This window comes from Nomia melanderi, chromosome 7 (genome assembly GCF_051020985.1).
Source record: "Nomia melanderi isolate GNS246 chromosome 7, iyNomMela1, whole genome shotgun sequence".
NCBI lineage: Eukaryota > Metazoa > Arthropoda > Insecta > Hymenoptera > Halictidae > Nomia > Nomia melanderi.
The window spans coordinates 1,861,689-1,881,735 of record NC_135005.1 but is presented as its reverse complement, the minus strand read 5'-3'; the positions used below and the strand labels follow the sequence as shown (position 1 = coordinate 1,881,735).

At 34.1% G+C, this 20,047-nt stretch overlaps 1 protein-coding gene across 3 annotated transcripts in view; it reads right to left on the bottom strand.

The window, feature by feature from the left end:
- Window positions 1-1,639: 1,639 nt before the first annotated feature.
- Ddr (discoidin domain-containing receptor 2) overlaps window positions 1,640-20,047 on the bottom strand; it is a 433,820-nt gene continuing 415,412 nt past the window's right edge. For all 3 annotated transcript variants that reach the window (XM_031970341.2, XM_031970342.2, XM_076369034.1), the window contains 2 exons: window positions 18,020-18,169; window positions 1,640-16,164 (listed from right to left, as the gene is read on the bottom strand). In XM_031970341.2, coding sequence (XP_031826201.2) covers window positions 16,003-16,164; window positions 18,020-18,169 — 312 coding nt within the window. In that variant the 3' untranslated portion in view covers window positions 1,640-16,002. The remainder of the gene's footprint in view (window positions 16,165-18,019; window positions 18,170-20,047) is intronic.

Here is a 20,047-nt window from a genome sequence, read left to right as displayed (position 1 = left end):
TCACAGTGCGTGCATCCAATTGTCGAAGTCCCCACTTCCCGTGGGTATCCAGTAAAACACAGATAAAAAACAATATCTCCTCATACGCTTAGAAAAAAAAGTTTTCAGTTTTCAAGCCGATGTTACGGACTGATGCGAATGAATTTCGCACTTTCAGATTGGAATACGCGAACAGGTTCAAATGAAATTTTTTCACAAGAGTGGTATTGTCAAATTACTAGGGTGTGAGGGGCTATGGAAGGGGAGGAAGAAGCTTTAGTTTGATAAATTTCCGAATCGGCAGTGATTCTGTCATAATCGGATTTCAAACAATTCGGTGACTATTCGCGCGGATGGATTTTTATACGAAGTACATGCAGGTTTTATTTGCGAATGTAATCGGAATTTTATTCCGGCTATTAATTGAGTCGATTGGCATTTGAACGCTGTCGGTAGTTACTTAAATTTGCTCGCAGATATGGGGAATTTATATTCGCTGAAACACCCCATTGGAAAAAACTATTGTCAATTAAAAGGAATTAAAACTGAGTTGTTTAGCGACTTATCTATCGACTGATGGGAAAATTCTGTTGACTTTTTAATGATGGACCATATTCGTTATTTTTAACACTCGTGAACACAAGTTTTACCATCCTTGTGTCCTTAATTTAGGTTTACATTTATTTTTATATTAATCGTATTAATTAATAACCTTACTACCATGTGTGCGTTTAAAAATAAAAGAAGTAGGCATTAAAGTTCGTTCAAATTAATTTTTCTGTTGCAGTTTATAAAAAAGTCGAATGTAAAGTGATATTACATAAATCGTTTAAATGGTTTGTTTTAATATATTACTTTCGCAACAGGTCTTATGATTATATTTTAGAAATTATTCATTTTTATCACGCATAATTATATAGAACTAAATACAGACAAACGGTTTATTAAATACTAAAAAGATTTTTATGTTATTTAAAGCTTGGAATCTTTAATCCTTTAAAAATAAAATGTAATTAATATTTTAATTCTTAATCCTCAGTGCTTAAAAAAAGATGGTAAGCTCTATTAATCCTTTATACATAATCCTTTTAAATGAAATATTACCGAATTTTCCAATTCTTAATCCTCAAAGTTGAAATATAAAAATTGAAAAAGTACGAGTGCAGCCATTTGAGTGCGGCTTCTTTTAAATACGCAGTCCGCTAACAATAATACCGGCAGAAAATTCTAAAAACCTCTGATTATGTAGAAAGCTACAGAGAAAACTCTCGCGAGGAGCCGCAGCGCCATGATTTCTAATAAACAAAAAGAGCACATGGGTTCAAGAAACGGAGTAGAATTTAACTTACCTCGCAGGTTGCACGACCATGCAATGTTTCCTCCGCAGAAATTCCAGCATTGCGTACTCGTTCCCTTCATGTTGTCCGCCAAATTGCAGCGTACGGACACTGAACAAAGCAACAACGAACAAACAGAAAACGAAGGTACAAGAGACACAAGAAAAAACAGAAAAAAATAAAACGCCAGAACGAAATGAACCGAACCACGCGAAACGCTAACGCTATTACGCTGTTTTCGAGTTCTGAAGATAAGAGAACGTCCCGCAAAGATGGCCGGCGCGATATTGGATCTGTGGAAGTCGCAGGAAGTGACCGGGGGGTAAAAGTCAAAGCGCTGAGTAATTTATTGAAAACGAATCGCTATGTACAAACGTATTAAATACAAGTGTGTGACATTTATACAGGGATTGGTGGAAGGTTGCGTTCGAGTGTTAACCATGCACGACAGTCAATATGCTCGCCGATAACAATAGATAACTGGCCCTGTACCTGCGGCTGCGAGCGGTCGGCCTATTTACAACCCATTTCACCGTTTATATTTGCACGTCGAGATTGGCAGGTGCGTCGCGTTCGCGGGGCCAGTCGGTTCGCGACATTTATTTGCCGAAACCATAGGTCGACGGGACGAACCTGCCCCGTTTTCGTGTCTTCGCCGCGACGGATCCCAATGAATTATTGTAATACTACTCTCGCTGGAAACGATATAACGCGATCGCAAACCAGATTTAGGTCGTAGATTCAGCTAGTAGATTTCAGTAGATAGTTAGACTTAACTCGCAAGGGAAATTCAGTAAGATTTGTAGAGTGCCTCGGTAGAAATTCCAGCGTAATTCTCCTTGTGTCATTTTTTAGTTTTCCAGGGTGAAACCACCCTCTGCGCGGTTTCTCACGTTTCGTGCACGTCTTGGATACTACAATAGGTAAAAAGAAATTGTTAGAATGAAAAATTTTATGTTGTTCGAGTTTCGTGTTGCTGCATAATGATGTTGTAAAGGATATGTTCTTTAAATATGTAAACAATACGTGAAAAATATTTATCATTTTTATCATTCGAAATTCTGCGCTACGTAAAGTTCAAAAATAATTTATTGGATTTATATGATATATGTATAGAAGGAAATGAAATTTTTATTCTAACAATTTTTCTTAATTTTGAGGCTTATATTGATCTTTGAGGGTGTTTTTGAAAAATTAAAAATTAATCAAACTGCCATATCTATTAAGATAAGCAGTTTAAGCATTAATTATAAAGTTTGTGACTTTTTTCAATAGTTGTTGCGTTTAAAATTTGTAATTTGATAATGAATTATACAAATTTCTGAATACAATCGGTTCGTAGACAATTCTTACGACCATTCATGCATGACATGTTGATTGATTGACGACCTGACTAACAATAAGACTTCTGTATTTTAGATATTGATTGGTATTACGATTGCAACATACCTATTCCAGCGAGTGTAACATGCCTACTTGAAAGTATTACTTTTGAAAGTAAAATTTGCGAGTCAATGAAAATCTGGGACTCATTGACAGTTAGTATTGGATTGGAAACAACTTGCAAAAGTCTATTCTTACGTGGACACGTAACATAAAACGTATGAACGCAAATATTGTACCTGATACCAGCGTGAATGAAGTTGTTCGCGCAGCTCTCTTTTATTATATAAATATTCTCCTGTTTTATACAATAAGGGAATTGCGTTAATGTAAACGACGGGTATTGAAAATATGTCTCTGTCGTCAGGAACTGAAATATAAATTTAAATCAACAGGAATTCTTTCGCATCGATTTATACCCTTCAGGATTAATTTATTGGTGGACAGTGATTGAAGGGAGATATTCCTGTGGCTGTTAGGCAAATCGTTCTGGATCACATGTTTTCCGTTTTGGGATATCACGATTTAAAATTCGATGTGTCAATAACTGACAGTCGATTTCGATAATTCTGCACCCATTGTTTTTGAAAGAAAAATTTCTTTCTCGTTTTTGGAGAATATAATTTCTATTCTCGAACCTTAATTGTGATATGTACTCAAAACTTTTAAAAAATGTGACTCGTGTCGTTTTGTTTCTCAACCACAGAGCTGTTTACTGCTGACACTTGCTTTAATTGGCAGTACCGTTCACAATATAACATTGAAAAAGAAACTATACGCAATAAACTGTCGTATTATAAATTATCACTAAATAAATGTTTTGCCTGATTTTAAATGACTATTAATTTTTTTTTATACTATAATAAATACCGTAAATTGAAAGCAATTATCAGCGTCGTACAAACTCTTTTATTTTTAAATTTTAACTTCGACGTTACAGGTTGCACATACACATTTATAAATGATATCATTACATAAAAAAGAAATGGATAGTATAACAACACGCACTTATATCTTCTTGGTGTATAATGACCGTTGTAATACGCAATGTTATTCTACACAGAAATTATTTGTCTTATTTAAAAATATGGCTGATGTTCAAAATGTTAGACAATTTTTATCATCTTGTATAATAACAAATTCGATAAACAAAAAAGTCATTTAGTATACAATTCTAAAGAATATAACATAAAAGTATTCAACACTTTACTTACCGGCATTTTACTTGTTAATATTTTAATAGTAAATAATTAATATTTTTCAATTTTTCATTCAATTCTTCCACGCCAATAATTCGTTTCAAGATTATTACAAATAAATGAGTGTGGACATTTCATTTTGGTAAAACTGCAGTTTAATGCTTTTCCTCAATTCTTTTAATTTTACTATTATTCTTGTTTAGAGGGCCCTGTTTTATGATTATACAGAAATATGTTTTGATGATTATACAGAAAGAAAACAATCTTACCAATTGGAATGACTTTGATATTTGTTGCCAAGGTCATCATTTGAAATAAGTCTTTTTCTAAACATGTTACCGTTCATCAGCCGTAGTTTCGCATATTCTCTCTGACAAAAGTACCAGTAGCTTCGTACGTTCATTTTTTTTTTGGGCATATAGAAATAAGTTTCACTTGCATAAAAAGAATCGGTGCAGGGTGGATCCCCTCTTCTACTTGGCCTAAGTAAAACTTATTTCTATATATATATACAAAACAGGGTATAAAACTGCCGCGATTGACTGGGACTGTAGGAATTTTTGTCGATGAGAGTACACGTAACAGGAAACGATTGAGGGCTTATTGCTGTATACCACAGCCAACGCGATGACCGCGGGGCTGTGCTTGCGGCTGTCTCGCAGACACGCTCATATATATATATATAGAATTCAATGTAGCAGTAACAAACATTTTTTAGCAATTATCTCAGAAGGTACAAGGCTATAAAACTTTTATCAGAAAAAGTTGATGAAAACATCAATTTTTATATTTGTCAATTTAATATTAACTTAATAATTATGTAACCTTTCGAACTTCCTCCCACTGATTTCTCGTTTTAGCGCTAAAATGAAATCATCTAAAAAGAAATGATAGTGAAATAGTTGAGATAGAGAAAAGATAGTAACTGCAGTTTTACCTTAATTTTTAATACATAAGCTGCCTCGGCTAGAGAAAGTCATTTACCATATGCTTCTTGGGAAATCACTTAAATATCTTAATTCAAAATGAAAATAAAAAAAATATCTAAATAATCTCCTTCAACTGGGCAGCTTGTACATACACGACCATGTGAAATGATACAATACCGATTAATAAAGTGTTAACAAACTTCACTGCAGTGTCCATTTTCATTAACCCTTTGCCATCGGTATATTTCTTTATTGGAACTACCAGCTAGTCGGAGCAAATTCAACTACTTGAAGTTATTTCTTCATAAGTGATTTATAATAAACATATGAACATTAAGAAAAAGCACAGAATATTTTGGAACTGATATATTTTGTTTAATATTAGCTGTAGTATATAAAAATAAAAAAAATTTAATTTTTACACCTATACAGACAAAACAAGATCACGCCGCCAAATTAGCGATGCCGACTTCGCAGACAAATTACAAATGACACCGATCGCAAAGGGTTAAACCAGACAACTCTCGTTACGCATCCGACGCCATTGCCCATGATACCAGTCTGCGAGAATGAATCATACTCAAAAAAGCTACATTCGCTGAAGCATCCGCAGGCTACCAACAACAAAACAATACCACATTCATACCAGCATACAAAAGTCCGTACGCGCAGAAAGTAACCCGTGAGTCCACAAGAAACCAATAACGCCGCAGCGCGCAGAAATTAATAACGAAAGTATTCGAACGAATTACGCGCACACAGCACGCAGAAGCAAACATCGGGAAAGCCGAAATATCGGTCGCGATATCGGGCGAAGCGAAATTTCCGTCCAGCAAGGGAAAAAATCAGACCGGCAGCGTCGAGGCGAACACAAACAGTCGCATCGTTGATCGGGAACAGGAGGGTGAAGAAGATCCGCGCGAGGACACCCGAGCAGGCCCGCGGTTTATCGGTGCTCGCCAAAATCCGTCGGCTCGAGCGAAGATATCAATTCGGCCCCGTTGTGCCCCTATCGGGTTGCAAAAACGAAAGCTCGCGGCCGGCCGATGAAAGGGGAGAAAAAGCACGATCGTGTTTCATAACGAAGGCAGCGGATATTAAATTCCATCGGCGAATGCGGAATTCCCGTGTACGCGGCACTTCCGTGTTCCGACTTTTGTTTGCGACCGACGGCCCAAGCCGGCAGACGCCGAAAGCTGAACGTACGCCACCGCTGCGTGAATATGCGCGCGGAAAAACAAAGCTTGTTCACGGAGGAGGGACGGTCGCCCTCCGCGGCGCGCGCGGCGGAAGAACGGTCCATTCGATTTTCGAGATCCCAGTGAAATTACACTTTCGTTCGTCCTTTACAATGCCTGGTCAGCTGCATGCTCATCTAATGCATTTTTTTCATTCTTCATAAAGCGAGGACTGTAAGTTTCTACCCTTTCATTGCGGAGGGCTTTAACTTCTTCCGCTGGAAAGACGTACTGCGTCTTTTCGTCGCGTGTCTAGATGTTCGTATCAATGTTTGTATAGAAAAATGTTTGGAATGGTTGCTCCAGATATCGTAAAATTATTGTAGTTTGCAGTTTTGTGCACCAGGTTTAAATAAATAATAAAATATGAATTTGTGTACGCTAATTTGCGTTGTGTTATTTGATTATTTGTTGCGTGAAGTGTAAGGATTCGTGTATTGCCAGATCACTTGTTTGAGTTATTATAAGATTCAGAACGTTTCATTTAATGTAAGGAACTTTTCTGTGGACGTGTAGATTGGACTATGTTTTTTTTTAATGAAATCTAAAGTTTTTAATTAATTATAAAGAGCAATTGTGTTTTATTTCCTGTGAAGAGCACTAACTGTAAGGTAGAAAACAATATTAATTCTCGGTAATTTTAGTAGTAATCGGTAATTTAGAAAAGTAATTTTATTATTTCATATTCATTATCCATAAAACGATTTATTGTTATAATTTCAAGTGTCTAATAATAGTTTTCTGTTTCAATGAGATTAAAAATTATTTTAACTTAATCTATAGTAAAAATAATCACGTACCTATATATTTCACAATATATATGGTTAATATACAATTTTTGAATCACGAGCATTTAACTAAATATTAAAACAATTTTTTAACTCATCGTGAACATTAGAACCTTCAAACTCTTGTTCTTTAATTCCTTCATTTTTTAGCTCCGAATAACCTTCTTCAAATTTAACTTTGGATGATTAATGTCATTAATTTTTTAAATAAATCAATTAGTTTTCCATTGCTAGATAATTACTGTGTTCAGGTTACTTTCTATATATAATTACACGTTGTAATACAATGATAAACAATTCTCACAGTGCACTGCGGAACTTTACATTCCACACCTAAACTATTAATATTACTTTGAAAAGTGTCTAACATATGTCAAAGTTTTAATACAAAAACTATAATTTAGAATAATTGGTTGTGACTTTAATAGTTGAAGGGATGAGTAAAAATAATAGAAACCAAAATGTTAGTAAATATTTGCTGTGGATAGAGTCTGTAATTCCGCTTTTATTGAAATTAAATTTGATTACGCGAAGCCAGATTCGTCAAACGATTTTTATATACTCGTATATTGTGAGTAAATACAATGTTCCATAGATAGTTCCAATATAACCGTTGACCATTTCATATTTGACTGAACGGAGATCTCTGTGGAAAATTGTGTTGTGATATTAAACCTTTTAAAACGACGGGTTCCGATCATAATCGAAGTTTCTTCGCTAAGGTTTGCTTAAATGGATAGAAGAACGGAGAAATACGTTGACACACGACATAGATTGACGAAGTAAGCAAGCATGGCCAATGCTTCCTGTTCTCAAGGGGTCAATCAATTTTGCTGCAACTGAAGTCAAAGTATGATCCATTAGTTTCTGCAGATAAGCACCAATCTTCTTTCGGCTAATCAATCATGCTTTTTTTGAAAAACTTGTTCAAGTACCATATAATCGATGTAATGGGAGCAAGTTATTTGACCTCGATCACACAAGTAATTTTATGCGTTCTAAAAAATGCAACAAAATTTTCCACGTATAAATATTTTGACATGCATAGTGAACAAAAAGAACTAAAATTTCAAGAAAAAACCAAGTTTTCAATTTATAATCGTCATAATAAAATAGTTTTCATTGATATCGATTTGAATAATATCTTATTAAAAACAAGATTTATTGTATTATTTTGAAAATTTAAGTATTGGTCTTAAGAAAACATTGCAATATAAGGTTTAATAAAATCCCTCAGAAAAAAGAACTCTTCTAACAAAAACCACAGAAACCACCCGAATATTCAATGAGAAATAAAAAAAGGGTCCTTTGACGTATAAACATTCATCTAAGTAAAAGCAACTGTTAATAACTTTACTTGAATATTTGTAAACACTTGTTCGATGTTCAATTGCTTGGGAAAACGTGTCAATCGCCGAGCAATTAAAAGTAATTATTTCAATACTGCAATATCATAATTTGTTTCGACAATTAAATGTAATTTCACTTATGCGTTTGTTATATCCAAATTAAACTTTCGCTTCTTTTGTGTCCACTGTCAACGTACTTAAACGCAAATTAATAAAAACTGTACACAAATAATAATGAAACATTTACCTAGAGTTGTTTATATTATCCCGAGTAGCACGCGGGAAGCATATTTAATGTATAAAATTCGTATTCTGGAACGAAACCTCGTTCTTCCGCCGGTCGCGCTTCCTCCAAAGAATAAAAACGTACAATGGAGACAGTCGATTAATCACTTTCTCGGTGGAGGTGTGAACTATGCCGCGTATACTTGCGATTACGTTATTACAAACTGTACAAAGTGTTTCTCACGGCTCATAAGATTATCGCTACATTGGGAACGATTAGTTCAGTGAATTTACTTCGTTCAATGAATCTGTCGCTTAACCCTCAACGATTATTCACTTGTATATATATATAATATATGCATATTTATATCTGTCTCTATCACTCTCTTACACGCTCTCTCATTCTTTCACTTCTTAAACGCGCGCTCCACACGGTAGGAATTCTTCCTACAAAGAGAAACACATCGTGGAACACGATCAAAGAACGATTTACGCCGGATATGTGTTCGTTTCATAATATTTACAAAACAATGAAATTCTTTCTCGATGTTATTCTCTTTCGATTTAGTACGTGAATATTTTTAATCGAAATATTTGCAACATTCACGTCCCTATCGGACATCAAATATTGCACTGTCGAATGAATGATATGTTGATGAAATGATATTCAATTCTTGATTAATAAAGCTCCTTTTATAGGTGATCCAATTTTGGCGATTAATTTTCATCGCGATTCCATCACCTGAATAGACAGTGCTGGAGCGCTTAATTATCACGTAAAAAAAAATAGTTTTCATAAAGACAGGACTCTTGTAATCTGTTAAGCCGTTAAATTTTGCATCATACAAATCCGCATGGATCTAGTAAAAAATTCATAAAAACGATGTGTAACGAATTATATTGTAATACATGTAAATAAAGCGCAAGTAATGTTGCTAAAAAAATATTATCACACAACTGAATTTAATAATTTAAATGACTAATCCAAAAAATATAAGAAGTTTGAAGAAAATTAACAATAGAAGAAATTTTAACTTAAAAGATACTACTGAATATGCACTTGATGAGTTAACTCGTTGTCTCTCAGAATTCCCACAAAAATCCCACGTATCTTCCTTTCTTTGTTTTTATGCATGGAAAAACACAAATACATTTTTCATTTCAATTTGTAGGAAGGGCTGTGTGTATACTTTTTCCCGTAGACAATTCGATCGTACAGAAGGCGCCCATTAAATCGACCACGTACGCCGCCAATACATTTCATTAAGCTCATCAAAGTAGATATGTACATCAATCCTTCGCGACACAACATGTCACGTTCTGTACGATCGACCGTGATCACTTTTCCCCAGTTATCCTTTATTGTTTTCCCTTATTGTTTCCGCGTGATTGGAACGCTCGTCACGCGCGTCGCCAAATGAATCGATTATCCTTCGTCAACGAGCCGAATCAGGAATCGACTCGTATGAGATCTCGCTCGATATTATATAGGTTCTCCTAATAGAGTGGCAGTATTCCTTACCGCTATATCGATCCTTAGCTTTATAATCATCATATTAAATTACCAACGTCACATTATAGACAATATCGTAGAATTTTCATATTCAAAATGATATCTCTTGATTAATTTATGGAGCGACGAACGTAGTCCTGTAAAAGGACTTCAATATCTATATTTGTCCTATAATTCGAAACACTGTTGTATTTTCATTGGAATGATATATATGTATGTATAATATGATGCGAGTTGATGATAATTAGTTAACCGACCGTTGGTCCTCTTACCAGAACTACTTCCAGCCGCGCATATGTACGTCATTTATGTTTCTTACGGCGATTTATATTTTATAGATTGTTGTAGTGACTGGTTAGTAGAGTAACGTCATAAATTCCATAATAACACATCGGTTTACCTTTTGTTCCAACGCCTGTTTGGCGACACAATTCGTTCTAACAGATATAAGTTCTTCATTGTTCCGCGTTGAACACCTCGGATCCAATACCCGATAGATAATGGTTCGACAAATACGTGTGAAGATAATACAATTTTCATTTTAAATATAAGAATTTAATATTCATCCGGATTATTTGAATCTGATATGAATATTGCGATAAACGAATTAATATAGATAATGTTTTGTAAAAATAATTAACATTCAATTTACTTCAGTATAATTATAATTGCACGTCATTCCAAATTTCAGTTCGTAGATTTATATTTTGTTGAGCTGTTTATAATACAAAAATTAGGGAAGAACACTAGTAAAGAATGAATAAAATTAGATCAATTGATCCTTGTCGAAAATTATGTCACGCGATAATTAAAGTACGGAGTTAGCATAAAAATTATAAGAAAATTATTGTGTCCGATATTTATTAATACTCCATAATGGGTACATTTTTTATCATTAAAACGCTTAAACATCTTGGCTAAGTAAGGTCCATAATCGAAAATGAAATTTACTAATATAAATCCAATATATATAGTAGAAAATGATTAACTTTGTATGATTACATTCTTATGTTGAACCTTTTCCATTGTTATAATTACGATATTATAAAATTAATATTATAATATTATGATATTATGAAAAACCAAAGCCTGTTGTTACCCGGCATGAACAAGATCAGTTCTAACAAGGAAGGTTATATAACCCATTCGATTTTGATTAACTATTATAAATTCGTACAACAACTAAACAAGAAAGAATAAATATATTTTTTAATGACACATACTCAAGTTTATAGAGTAATAGTTATCCCTTGAAAATCGATGCGTTCAAAGTCTACCTCAAAAACTGTTAACCCTTTGCCTTACGATTTATTTCGATTCGGATGTTTCTGCTTACGTTACTTAGTCTTGTTCCAATTTTATTGATACAGTTATTGTAGATAAAATTGTAGTATTACAAGTTTAATTAAATTTACTTATGAAAATAAGAAAATTATTTTGTTTACGACATGGCAGATTTGTAAAATGTACAAAAATCAATTTTCGTGCGGAAAGCACGTGCAGGCGAGATTCGTCCTTTCCACTCAAGGAATTAAAATACAAACAAACGCCAAGATAACTGCAAAAAGTTAATGAAAAAATGAAGAAAACGTATTTTCATCTTAAGATTTTAGTGCTCGCAAGTTGAAATATTAATGTAATATCAAGCTATCAATAGCCTGAAGAACATGTATCTAAAACCAAAAACTGTCCTTTCTGAAAATACTCCGAAAGTAAGAATACGAATCAACATTTAATTTATGACATGAAGATGTTTTCGATGCTACCTTGAATGACCGAGATATTAGTACTTATTTACGGAGCAAACCAGAATATCTATCGGCTAAATGGAACGAGCTTGTTCTTTCCTATAAACTTAACTTCAGGTCACACGACAGCTTCTCCTTCTACATCCTTCATCTCCCCCCACCCTCTAACCATCTACGAATACCCTAGACCAGAATCACACGATATATCCGACTCCATGGTTTCGTCGGATTCGGTTTCTCGGGACAGCGACCATGTTTTGCAAATCGATAAGGGGGTTTAACGAGCACAAAACGGTCGCTCGACCGCCGAGAGGAATGCGAAGCCTTATAAACGACGTTTCGCTAATCATTTTCTTTATACTATCGATTAATTCTTCAACATTCTTTACACGCTCTATTATATATATTTATATATATCATATATATATATAATATATTTATAATATAGCTATACTGATAATATTATATATTCGTATATATTATATATATATATTCATATATATATGCATATATATGTATATATTTGTATGTATATATTTATACGAATTTTATACTGCAACCTCTATTGGTATTGTCAAACATTTATGCACTTCGGTTAAGCGCACCTTAAGCTTATTAGTAGTTTCTTGGGAACTTAAAGGTAGGTGGCTCGAGGAATTTTATTCTTATCGGCCGAATATACCTTCACTTTCGTCTCCTTTCTTTTTCCCTAACGAAGCTGCCCCGTCACGGGACACTGGTTCTCCGTTTCGTTAACCGGCCCGCACCGAACAACTTAATCGGCAATCTTAAGTTTCCAAGCGCCGTGCAACTTCCGGCCGATACAAAATCTGCGCGCGGTCCGTCTGTTTCTCCTTCGTCAGCGGCGGTTAATTAAAACCTCGCCGAAAAAGAACCAACGACTTTCAGTCGCGTTTCGTTCTCGCGAAGCTAACGAACTTTGCCGAATACTTTATCGGTGTCCCATCCGCCGCTTTAACTCATTTTGAACGTCGGAGCAGCGACGCGATAGATCCTTGGTTATTGCACCTTTTGTTACGGAGCTTGTGAATGTGAAATTGTAACCGTTCTACAAGGTAATTGTGAATTTTTCACACGGAATTTGAAGACGAATTTTAAAGCTACGATGCTTGGGGACTTGCTTTATTGTATTTTATGTTCATATTTCTTTAAATAATTATTAGAAAACTATATGATACGTTGGTGCATTTACTTTAATTGTTACATTATTTTAGGATTGTAATTGACAAGCAAATTCATTGAAAAATTGATTAACAGATTTTAAACTGTTAATCGTTGAGTTTTTTAATCTACTATTCAAATCCAGTTGTATATATTCAAACTATGAGAGATACTCGATAGGAAAATTACTAAATGGCAAAGCAGAATATATTGTATTTATTCTTTAAAATGATTCGAATTTCTTTTAGTCGCATGTTTTTGAAGAGTTGTTTAATTTTTCTTTGAAGTAAAGTTTGCTAACAGAACATATGCAATACAGCTTCTATTAGTAACAGGATGAAAATAATTTCGAGAAATATTTATTTTATTTTACGTACCAATATGAAGCTGAAAACGAGAATTTATGATACAGTATAAAATTCATTTAATGAATACGGACAGACAAGCAATACAGTCTCAGGATACGGTTTACGAAAATAATTTGATTTATTATTACTTTTTATTAGATCCTTTTTAATAAGTTTGACATAAAAAACATGTTTAAAAAATTTCCTGACGTAAACTAAGAATCACGCTGTAAAAAATGTATTTGCTGGACATAGGAAACACCTTTGAAATTAATTCATATAAATAAAAACTAATATTGTTTTCTAGAAATCCACACTCCTTCATATCATTATTATACATTTCTCCACTTTGCACAATTCTAAAGACAACTAATTCCAATTCTATTTCCCTTCTTTTCAAAATCAAACACAACAACAAACTTCGTCAATTAGTAATACTTTAATTCTTCCCTATTTCCAATAACCAATGATCCACCTCCCATCACTCTTCTGCTCTTAAATAACCCTTTACGAATGAGTGTTTCAAAATTTGCGAACCGTTGCTTGCGATGTTGAAAATCTCCTGCAATTATATTACGAAGGATTTCATTTATTCAACATAATAATTATATACGTAATAAGACCTTTAACACAAAAAATACAATTCTGGCAAATCTTGTTCAAAAGTCGATATTCAAAAATGTTAAATAAGCATTCGCAGTCCAGTCGCGACAAAAAAAACTTTTTTCATTTTAACAACTCATGAATACTGTGCATACTCTTTAATTCTCAACATTCAAGTTTTTAATGAATAGTATTCAGATTTAACAGTACTTAACAACGTTCACATCCACAAAGGATTAAAGTATCCTTTCTTTTAAATGTGCCAAACCCAGAAACTTTTTTCTCAAAACAAAAGCCGGTATATAAAACAGCATTCCTCGACGAAAAGAAACGGACGGATGCGCTGGGGCGCAAGAAATAACATCCCGGAAATAATTAACTTCTTGCCATACAATTTTCTTCGCGACTATGCCTGTTAGATCTTATTACCATTAATAACTATTAAATTTACCAGATCGAAAACAAATTTTCTGTTCACTGTCAAGTGTGCATTTGCTTTGAAGGTAAAACATTGATAATAATAAAATGATCTTTCACTTGGAACCTACGTGCAACGAAATAACATTGACTTTTATTAGACCGACCTGGAAATTCTTATCGCGTGCCTCATTCGTCATTATATGGCAAGAGGTTAAAGATGGCTTTATACAAGACCGTGCCGTGGCTATTTCGTCTCAAAGCTGAGTCCGTGTATCAATGCATTAGTACTCGCGTACGTTTAGAGATCATCCGAGGCGTCATTTTTGACGAAAGAGTTAGCTATCATAGCCATGCTCTTGGATGAAGAGAAAGAAGAAGAAACGCAGCAAGGAAAGAGAACGTGATATAGTGTTCATATGTAGTGGCAGAAGCCTAAAGAAAAAGGAGAATTTGATATTTACAAATAATTAATACATCACGAAGAAAAGTCCCGTGAATGTTTTAGAATGACTCAATATTGCAATACTTAATACTACAAGAGAAACGTCTTTGAGTCAATACTTTACGGATAGGACATCTACAAATGTTCATCCATATTCGTACTATGGCAGTGTCTTTCCGTGGCCCGGCTGGTAAACCGGAGAAATATCGATATCAAATACGACCGGGCATGCCTGGATAGCAACGGACACGGCACAGACATATTAGGTTGCCCTATAAGTTTCTCTCGTGCCTTTGCAGTGTCTATTATGACAGATGTTTCGGAAAGATTTCCGAAGAGATGAAAGAAAACGATCAAAGTAGATTGTGCATAATTCAAGAACATGACACGAAACGTAAAGTATAGTGCATCCATTGAGTATGAATAAAACGAAAGAAACATTCGAGCCAGTCTAATATAAACAGTTCCGTGTAAAACTACGGTAACCGATTTGCGCTCGAAGTGCGACTGGAACACGATACAGACACGGCGCGGTCTTGTATAATTGGACCTTTAAGCGACGCGAAGAACGTCGTGTCTCCCACGATCCAGAAAGTCTGGGCCACGTGTACTCCGAACGTGACGCGGGTGTCGTTGGCGGTGGGTATCGCAAGCTTGTTTGCCGACAGTATTAATTTCAGGACAGCGTGTGTGCGATTTATCGAACGTGCTCATCGACTATTGGCCCACGATAGGAACGTCCCGTTTCGTATCGAGCGCCGGAATCATCCTCCGACCTCCAGTCCAACTATAAATACAAATCCGTTCGCGTTCCTGTTAATCGCGGCGTAAACGCGCGCGATGAACATTGTGCACTCTTGTGTACCCCTCCAGGGAAACTCGGAAACCTCGTTGATTACAAGCGTTCGGTGAAACGCGAGTTTCTCGGATGCGAGTCGCGCGAATACTCCTCGCGGTCCAGCGATCGCTCGGTGTATTAAAACGATCGCGCTAATGAAGTCGCGGTGACCCGCGCGAGAACTCCGGATCGTCGTGTAGAAAATTGATGTTTGAATCGTCAGTGACTAAGATCACGCGGTTCGAACGGGTTCGCAGTGGCAAATCGATGAACTGCTGCAAGATGATCGTGAACGGCGATTCTTACCTACCCCCCTGGATGATCCGAGGATCGTCTTCTCTCGTACGATTCGGTCATCCTAGGTACTAACTTGGTCTGGTTTGTTGGTGGAGCTTGGTCGTAGAGGGGCTGTGCCACCAATTTCCGTTCAGCTCGCCGATCATAGAAAGCCGGATCAGATTCCAGCCTTCCAGTTCTCTGTATCAGGTGTCGTTCGAGTCGCCGTGCTTGTAGCCGAGGTTCTTCCGTTGCAGAAATAGGTGGATCTCACGGAAGTTCGGCCGGTCCGCGTCGTTCCTCTGCCAGCACTCGCGCATCAAGTCGTATACGTCTTTGGGACAGTTCTTCGGTAACGGTAGGATAATCTGTGAATCAGAACAACAACGAATGCTAAGCACAGTGGTACCTTGTGTAACGCGAACTAAAAATTTAGATGTTGTCTCCACATAACGCAGTTAAAAAATTGCTGACAAATAATTGTAAAAGTGAGATTCCTCGTAAAACGATAATATATGCAGTCAGTAGGAAATGAGCAACATACAAATTCTATAATAAAAACTACAGAAAATGAAGAAAGCAAGCTAGTATTTAAACGTGATATGGATGGTAGTTAATTTTAAGTGATTATGATAGTGAATTGATTTTATTTTCGTTTACCTTTTCGCTTTAAAATCTTCCACATATAAAATGAAAACATTTTATGTTCTTGTTGTTTTAAAATAAATTGCATATTATTTTCTGTTATATTAAAAAAGGTATTTATTTAATTTAATTTTTGAAGCTCTTTGTTTTGTATAAGACGAACTTGTAATTATTGTAGTTTTATTAATAATAATTATAACTATTGTAACTTTCAACATTGAAACTTGTAAACTTACATCAAGTAATCAATTTTTTTAAATAAAATGGCATTCGAATAAAACAGAATTCATTAAAATTGGAATTTCTTTAAGTAATAAGAGAAACTATCTTTGACATTGGTATAAGTACAGTTTATAAGATAACTACACTTATATGAAATAAAATTATTTTTGATTTATTCTGTTTAGAAATGAGTACTATGAAATAAGCCATTGAAACTGATATACAACAGAAAATATAGAATAATTTAATAGATAAAATATACAATTGTATAAAAATTACTTTTTTATTAATAAATTGAAATTATTACTTTGTTATTGCTTAGAGTACTTCATTGTGATTGAAAGTAATTCGCTTTCGAGAAAAAATAAATCAGTGCTCGAACATTCTGAATGGCAGTGAACGTTTGTCGCATGTATATTTCACGCACCGGTATATACGGTCTCATAAATCGACTGTTGAAATGTTTGTTATCCAGTTCTGCAGACCTACACTTCCGTCCATATGTCATCGGTCACTTACATAAATTTCATGAATAATGAAATTAAAAAATAGTCAATAATTCTGTGCAGTATACAGAGAATATGTTTGTTACATTTTAAAACAACTGAATTCTAACTAAACACGATGGTAGATCGGTAAATTTTAAAAATATTTTGTTAATAAATTCGCTGCAAACTTTTATTATTTTCTCCTGCTCGCTTTCTTATTATCTTAAAGATAGTATCAAATTATAAGAAATAAAGAAAATTATCCCATTTTTCTCTACAAGTTACCAATTGCTTAAAAAGATGGAGAAATAGAAGGACATCAGAAGATTAAGGATAAGGAAATAGAGGATTCATCGGTAATACTATTACCTTCAAATTGCGAGATTATGTTAAATTATTTTAGGAGAAAATATTATTCTATTGTCAAATACGAAATCGTTCATGTTGAATGAGGAGCTATTGTACTTATAGAATAAGAATAAATTAAACTAAAATACTCTTCAAATAATTTGAGTACTTTTAATCATTTAGCATATCCGTAGCCATATGGAGGTAAATATTTAAAAAACTCTTCTATAAACTTTTAGTTAAAGAAAAAGTTGTAGAATAAAAGTTTATAAAAGATTTTTAAAATATTTACCTCCATTTGCTTTCAATGCTTCTAATGTTCACATTTCTCAAATACAAAGCAATTATTGAATTAACAGATATTTTAATCAGAAAAAAATGAAACGGGAAAAAAGTATTGATAAAGGAATCAAAATTTAACGCGGAAAGTTTGGGGAATGTTTAATGTAATCTAAGGATTCATTGTTGACATTTAAGTTAAGTATACGGATGGAGTGTGAAAATATCGAAGAATTCTTACCCTCCTCTCATCCTCCTGGTAAAAATACGTCGCGTTCTCAACGATACGATGGTCGGGTAGCTCCTCGAATGGTTGCTCCCTGGCGAATGTTAAAATTTCCCAGAGCGTCACTGCGAATGCCCAAACATCGCTTTTTGTCGTGTGCCTTCCCTGTTTACAACAAATCGCAACAAAGCAATTCATTAAACCTTCTCAGATCGTAAAATTATTCATTTATATATACTTAATACATTAATAAATTCGATAATCTTAAATACAATTATATTATTTAATACTTCACAGAACGAAATATACTTTAGTACCATAATTCATAATTAAGTGGCTATTAATAAAGTTTATTATTTCAATGAAGGATAGAATTTAAACTTGTTGTTTACGGAATTTTATTCTGAAAACAAAGTAACATGTAGTAACAGCTTTACATTTATTTTTTATAAACGATATACTCTGCATGATTCAAAGAGATAAATACTCCTTTAGTTAATGGATCTAAATTAATGGAATCTTTGATTTTGATAAGATTTCTAAACGCGTGATAATCCATTACATTAGATTTACTAAAAAAGGAACCACAAGTCATGTAGATTCCACTTTCAAAAAGTTTCTAAATCGATCACTCGATTAATTAACTGCTATAATTTAGATTAATTAATTACACTGTCCTGGATGGTTAAAATTAAATATTTTTAAACAAACTTTAATAGAATTAACTGACTTCACCTTGGATTCGCACAATATGTAATGTAATAGATATAAAAGGTAATTTTTATCAACACCACCATATATACCAATTTTAATTTTCGAACCATCTCTAGAGAAACTCACCAGTAAAGTCATAAACAAGCAATCGCTTTGAAAATATCAGGCGCCAAAATCGTTCGATTTTATTTCAACGTCGCCTCTACTTCTGTTATAACACATACCCTTTCATATCTATACAATTTCCATTCAGTATCCGATTCCGATAAAATCGATAGTTATGGAGCAGACTGTCATCGAGAAATAATAATATAATGTATATACATGTGAAAATATTTTGTGAATTGAGAAACGGAACCAATAATCCTATGATACTCTTCTTTGTGGTACTAAGGATTCAAGTACTCCTGACGCATTGTCACGGGAAAAGGAGTCGGCTAACAAGACGACTACCCCAAACTGTAGATTATCGATTCATATTTGCCTGTCGCGAGTAAAAATATTTCTGAAAAATCGGTAGGATAGTTCGAATGTCAGGTGATACTTATTTTACCTACCGGAAACATGTTAACACGATCAACCAGTTAACTGCGTCTGACGAGTAAACACGTCATCTTAAAACTCTAAATAGTGCTACCTTTTCAGCTAATAAACTATTTATTTTCTTAGACAAACATGTAATTCTTCTCCGTTTCGTTTTATATTATAAGTGCGTTTGGCCTGCGTTTGACGAATATACACTTCCTTATTTGATTTTATTGTGTGCATAATAAGAGATTTTTTAAACTAAATTCCACACTTAACTGGTTAACCCGGCGCGTTTTCATATTTCATACAGCACAACTTGTAAAGCAACGATGGTCCACGTTGGGTTGGAAATGTTAGTAATTATTAAGATTATAATCTTACTTACATCTGTACTATCAAAAAAATTAGCTTAAAAATTTTCTTTTTCCACGGTTCAAACGGAAGTATGAAATACATATATTCCCTTATCACCAAATTTTGTGTTATTTATGTCTGTATTAAAATCTTACGTTTAAAATGTATGGAAAACTCAGTATTTTAGTATTTCTGGATTGTAAGCGAAGAAATGCTTAGACAAATAACAATACAGAAATACGCACTTAATAGAATAACATAATAGTAATCATATTACATGTGTTAATAGGCATACACAACTTTAGATACCAGTTTATAAGAAAGAAAAGAAAGTAAAAGTGAATTTTTCTCAGTAGGCTCTGTCTTCTTCGTAACGACACATTTTATACAATTTTACAAAAGTCATTATTTTACTGTAATCTTACAGATTAGGAGAAACCATAAATG